Source organism: Fragaria vesca, linkage group LG4 (genome assembly GCF_000184155.1).
Source record: "Fragaria vesca subsp. vesca linkage group LG4, FraVesHawaii_1.0, whole genome shotgun sequence".
NCBI classification, from domain to species: Eukaryota; Viridiplantae; Streptophyta; class Magnoliopsida; order Rosales; family Rosaceae; genus Fragaria; species Fragaria vesca.
The window spans coordinates 16,778,327-16,781,093 of NC_020494.1; the positions used below are offsets into that span (position 1 = coordinate 16,778,327).

At 38.6% G+C, this 2,767-nt stretch overlaps 1 protein-coding gene across 1 annotated transcript; it reads left to right on the forward strand.

Moving 5' to 3' along the window:
* The first annotated feature begins 1,733 nt into the window (after window positions 1–1,733).
* On the forward strand, window positions 1,734–2,566 carry LOC101297930. Its single transcript, XM_004298285.1, has 2 exons — window positions 1,734–1,820; window positions 1,962–2,566. The coding sequence occupies exons 1-2, from the start codon at window positions 1,754–1,756 to the stop codon at window positions 2,564–2,566; spliced, it is 672 nt and encodes a 223-aa protein (XP_004298333.1). The 5' UTR covers window positions 1,734–1,753.
* The last annotated feature ends 201 nt before the right edge of the window (window positions 2,567–2,767 follow it).

The window sequence follows — 2,767 nt, forward strand, 5'->3', positions numbered from 1 at the left end:
AGAGAGAGAGAGAGAATGAAAGTGGCAGCTTTGCTATATAGTGGATGAATTATGTCAGAGAAAACCAAATCCTAATCATACTAGGACTAGGGAACCTAGACAGCTACATACCAATATAAATTGGGGAGGAAGATGTAAGTGGCAACTTGGCTATATAGTGGATGAATTATGTGAATCCGTAAACCTAATCATACTAGGACTAGGAAACCTAAAAAGCAAAATACCATTATAATTACTTAACTAGGAATGTAGTTATATTGGTCTGAAACATTGTTAAGGGCTCCTATTTATTTTCGTATATTTGTTTCATAGATGTATAGATAGCCACAAAAGAAATATTACGGAACCATTTGCACATTGTAATAATCGATTTTATTAATTATTCTCTCAACTTAAAAAGAGCTGCCACAGATCCTTCTCAATATAGCTTAGCCACTCTTATTACTAGCAAAGTAACAATGATGAACTAGACTCTTCGTCTAGCACTCATTAAAATTGACAGTCGAACATGGTACGGGGGTTGGTGGCTCCTCGTCTACCGGCTCAGGCTCAGCTTCTAATACATCGTCCACCGGCACATTGGGTACACATTGGCATATCCCATTAACACATTCAGCATGCGAATTCACTGAGTCGCAACGGATGCCTTTGCAGTCTTGGACAGTTGAACATGCCGGCATATGGGGTTCACAATGGCATGTCCCCTTAACACATTCGACATGCCATACAACTGAGTCGACGTCGCAACTGATGCCTTTGCAGTCTTTGCCAGATGAACATGTTCTGGGGGTTGGTGGCACATCGTATACCTCTACCGGCGGAGCTGGTTCAGATGCTACTACATCGTCTACCGGCACATTGGGTATACAGTGGCATGAGCCATTTACACATTCAACATGCCATATCACTGAGTCGCAAGTGATGCCTTCGCAGTCTTTGGAAGTTGAACATGCTCTGAGGTTTGGCGACACATCGTCTACCGGAGCAGGTGCTCTTGCTGCTAATGAGAACGGGAGACCTGCATTAACACATCTGTTTGGTTAGTTAACAAGATCAATTTTTACACAATACAATCCATGCCAGTACATTCTAGATCAAACATAATCAATCCAATACCCTTTGATCTAAGAAGAGAAATATTAAGCGTAAGAAGTCGGAACTTACAAGCTGCAATGACGATTAACAAAGATAGCTGGCATGCCTTGGATAATATTATAGACTTCTCCATACGTAGAGAAAGGATGTAACAGAATTAGACTAAGCTTTATTTTGCTTTGAAATATAGAAAGCTGTATGTTTTGCAATATAGAAGCGAGCTCTTTGCGTTATATTTATAGATGAAGACTGGCTCTCTAGAGTCATATATCAAAGTAGTTTCTATATTTTGATATATGCAATTCTTATTGTTTTTGGTCAAACATATGCATTTAGAATAACAATTAAAAGTTTAAAACATTTCTACTATCAGATATATGCATTTCTTTCAGTTCGCTTAGGATATAATTAGGGTGTCACAAATCCGTCTGTACTCTCACCATTATTCTCATCAATATATTCCTACCATAACTCTCAACATAATTCTAAACAGTTTACTAGCAAATGCATATATTTGTCCCAAAGCATATATCAAAGTATAGAAAGTATTTAATCACATGACCGTTTTGAAAGTCAGTCTTTTATAATATGAAGCAAATAGCTCGCTAGTCGTCGTGCAAAACCTTAATCAAATCCTATTACATATCTCTCTGCAGCTATGGAGAAATCTATAATATTATCAAAGACAGCCATTTTGGCCATCTTCTTAGTCGCGATTGCATCTTGTGAGTTTTAACTTCTTATTTGTGTTATCCGTTTATATCTACGAGTATTTGATCAATTGTATGTTTGGTCTGAACTAGACTGGTCTGCACTTTGTAAAATGAATTCGAAGTATACTAGTGTTAATTGTTGTGTTCATGCAGGTGTGTCATTCTCATCGGCAACGAGAGCACAAGCATTAGTTGAATTAGGATCTGAACCTGCTCCCATCGACAAGGTTAAGTTTTGTCATACAAAGGCAGACTGTAAAAATACTAGATGTTATCCAACCAGAAGCCCTGCTTTTTGTAATAATGGCGTATGCTCATGCGAATACGATGATGCTAAAGACTCTCCGGTGGTGACGAAAGACGAAACATGTTCCACTATTACGGACTGCAAATGCACCAAATGCTTCCCCCAACCTGGATGGCATGTTGAATGTGTTGATGGCAAATGCAAATGTGTCTTCGATGTGCCACCACGTTCTAAAGTAGTAACCGACGAGAAATGTACCATTGTTAAGGACTGCAAAAGCACAATATGCATGGACGAAATTGGATGGCATGTCCATTGTGTTAATGGCATCTGCAAATGTGTACAAGTCGGACCACCAGAAGCTGATTCCACCGCTTTTCCTCCGGCAGCCGGACCAAATGTCAACCAACAAGGTTGTCCTCCATCTGACTGCTATGAAATTTCATGTGTCGAGGGATGCCCTGAACGTGTTCATGGCCAGTGCCAATGCGTACAGCCAGGTTCATTCTAGTCGGTGTAAGTTAGATGATAAATGATATTGAAAATGATCTATGACAAGTATTACGTGCTTTAAAATAATAATAATAATAATAAAGTTGTACGTACCATACTTGTTTTCGATATAAACAATAAAATTACAAACAAGAACTTCTAAAACGGCTACATCCCCTACATTACCCTCAAGTAAAATAAATTTTTGCTTAAGCTGAAG